Source organism: Wasmannia auropunctata, unplaced genomic scaffold, assembly GCF_000956235.1.
Source record: "Wasmannia auropunctata unplaced genomic scaffold, wasmannia.A_1.0 LD336051.1, whole genome shotgun sequence".
NCBI lineage: Eukaryota > Metazoa > Arthropoda > Insecta > Hymenoptera > Formicidae > Wasmannia > Wasmannia auropunctata.
Window position 1 is genome coordinate 103,266 of NW_012026839.1, and position 2,428 is coordinate 105,693.

General features: G+C 30.7%; 1 protein-coding gene across 4 annotated transcripts in view; it reads right to left on the bottom strand.

Moving 5' to 3' along the window:
• Positions 1-761: 761 nt before the first annotated feature.
• LOC105451443 (phospholipase DDHD1-like) overlaps positions 762-2,428 on the bottom strand; it is a 23,846-nt gene continuing 22,179 nt past the window's right edge. For 3 of the 4 annotated variants that reach the window (XM_011691886.1, XM_011691887.1, XM_011691885.1), the window contains 2 exons: positions 1,559-1,717; positions 762-1,476 (listed from right to left, as the gene is read on the bottom strand). In XM_011691886.1, the coding sequence (XP_011690188.1) occupies positions 1,328-1,476; positions 1,559-1,717 (308 nt within the window). In that variant the 3' untranslated portion in view covers positions 762-1,327. Of the gene's footprint in view, positions 1,477-1,558; positions 1,718-1,964; positions 2,026-2,428 lie in introns of those variants that run through there. The other variant, XM_011691888.1, reaches the window with a different exon arrangement.

A 2,428-nucleotide genomic window follows, 5' to 3' on the forward strand; every position in this document is an offset into this window, starting at 1 on the left:
CGCACGCACGCACGCACACGCACGTACACGCACACGCACACACAAAATATTATAGATGTACATATCTATTATATGTATTCAAAATAAAATACTGTTATTTGTTAAAAATGTAACAGAATGTAAAAACAGCATTATTTTCAATATAAAAAAAATTTTAGTCTTTTAGACTAACTATATTGTCCGTTACATTATATTATCTTAAATTATCAATATATGGAATGATTCATGCTAGAAAACGAAGCAAAGCTTTTTTTATTATTTCATGGCGTTTCATAATACTGAATTTAGAAATGTCCTATCCGAATTCTAATAGTAGTAAATTCAATAGTAGTAAATTTTATTTTTACGAAATTTTTGTAGACAATTCGATATAGCATTATGTTCGAAGATTTATAATTTTAACCAAATTTATTATATAAGAATATTTGTGCTTTAATAACCTCTTCAAAATATTGTGAGAAAACATAATTATAACACAAATTTGCTGTTAAATTAAAAATACAAACTCAGAAAGATATAAAGCTATACTAGTATACTTGTAAGTAATATATCTTAATAAACTATAATAAATTATTAATTAAAAATTTATATTATAATGTATGGTGTCTCATGTTTTTGCATTATTCAAATACTTCTGCATGAATACTTCTGAATATACACTCGTAAATCGATTAATGAATATATGTGTAAGAAAAATTCGTAAGCATCACATTAAATATCTCACTTCGCTTCACTGTAAAAGCAATAACATATTTAGCACATTTGGTAATTCTAAAATTTGTTATTTATATATATAGCAATATACATAACAAAGACAATCAACGAGAATACATTAGTTGTCAAACTAATGTATCAATTAAAAACTATTCGAAAACAACTACTGTGTCATAACAAGTCATAGAGAGTTTTACAAAGTAAAGTCACACTTAATATTTTACATATTCATAAACTATATCTATCAGGTGGTAACATAATTCATAAAACTTATCATTTCGTTCCATGCGCTCCTATGATACCGAGTTTATTATGCTACGTATAAATGTCGATTTACCTAATGTTCAGTACATACAAAGTTACTTTTCAAAACGAGCAAAAACAACGTTTCGTCCCGTGTAACTCGATGCAAAGCGATTTGCTCAATTATATAAACGATATAAAATGATTGATTTTTATAGAATTTGCAACATTATTGTATCGTTTTTCCGTTATCACAGATTGTTTTGGTGGTAGGCCTATTTGTGATATTATGTTCTAAGAAGGCCTACAATGGACTAGAGCATCTTAGCAGAAACTGTTGGGATTCTGCGCTAAACTGTTTAAACTGCCATCAAGTTTCTAGCGTCGGGAAAAGTCTTGTTAATACGAAATAGGCCACGTCGTAATTATTCCAATATGCCGTATGTGCTGTTACAGTATACAAATAATTCCTTCCTAAACCAACCGCACGTAGCACATAATCCAATCGTTGCGCTAATTCTAATGATGCAAAAAAATATTTGTAAATAATTTATTATACAGAGAATGTTTTGGTATATTATGATACTATATATGTAACTACCTTGACCTGGACGGATTGGTGGATTTGAGTCTGGTGTCGGCGAAGATGGACCTTCTCTAACGTTCCAACCACCTCGTACTAAGTCCCAAAGGCTCCAGCCCTTCTCTGCATTACGGTTAGGTGGACTATCCACTGGACTATCGTCTTTATCGTCATTCTCTATATATTAACATATGTAACATATTGTTTTAAATACTCTTAAGTTAAGATTTTTAACTTAAAATTTACGATATTTTCTTATAAAAAATCAATAACTTTTTGAAGAGTTAAGACGATGCTGGAAAGTCGGCCGAATTTGCACGAGATCAATAAAACTAGACTTTTCAATTTCAGTGGTATCTTTAAGACTCCTGCCTAGTCACGGCGGCCATACTGGAATCGTGGGATGTGTGAAGTTGGCATCCCCAAGTTTCGAAATCGTAGTTCTGATCAGAGTTCTGGATTACTCAAACGAAAAGGAAGAGTTCCTGATAGTTTTTAGAAATAGTTCTATTCATTATAATAATAAAAACACTTTTTGAAAAACGGGGGTGCCAAGGGGGTTCACCCAACATTAGCACCGAATAGTTTTGATAATTTTTTTAATGTCTTTTGTCGAGTACTAGAGTTCCTGATATAAAAAAAATCCTTTTTTAATTTTTTCAAAAAAATAAAAAATTAAAAAGAATTTATATCCATCCCAAATAGTTCTGAATAATTCATTTGATGTCTTTTATCGAGTACTAGAGTTCCTGATGGATAAAAAATATCAAATCTTTGTAATTATTTTAAATTGCCGTTGAAAGTCACGAAATGATCGAAACAATTTCTCACTCGAATAACTGTCTCTTATACACATCTCTGAGCGGGCTGGCAAGGCAGACCGATCTC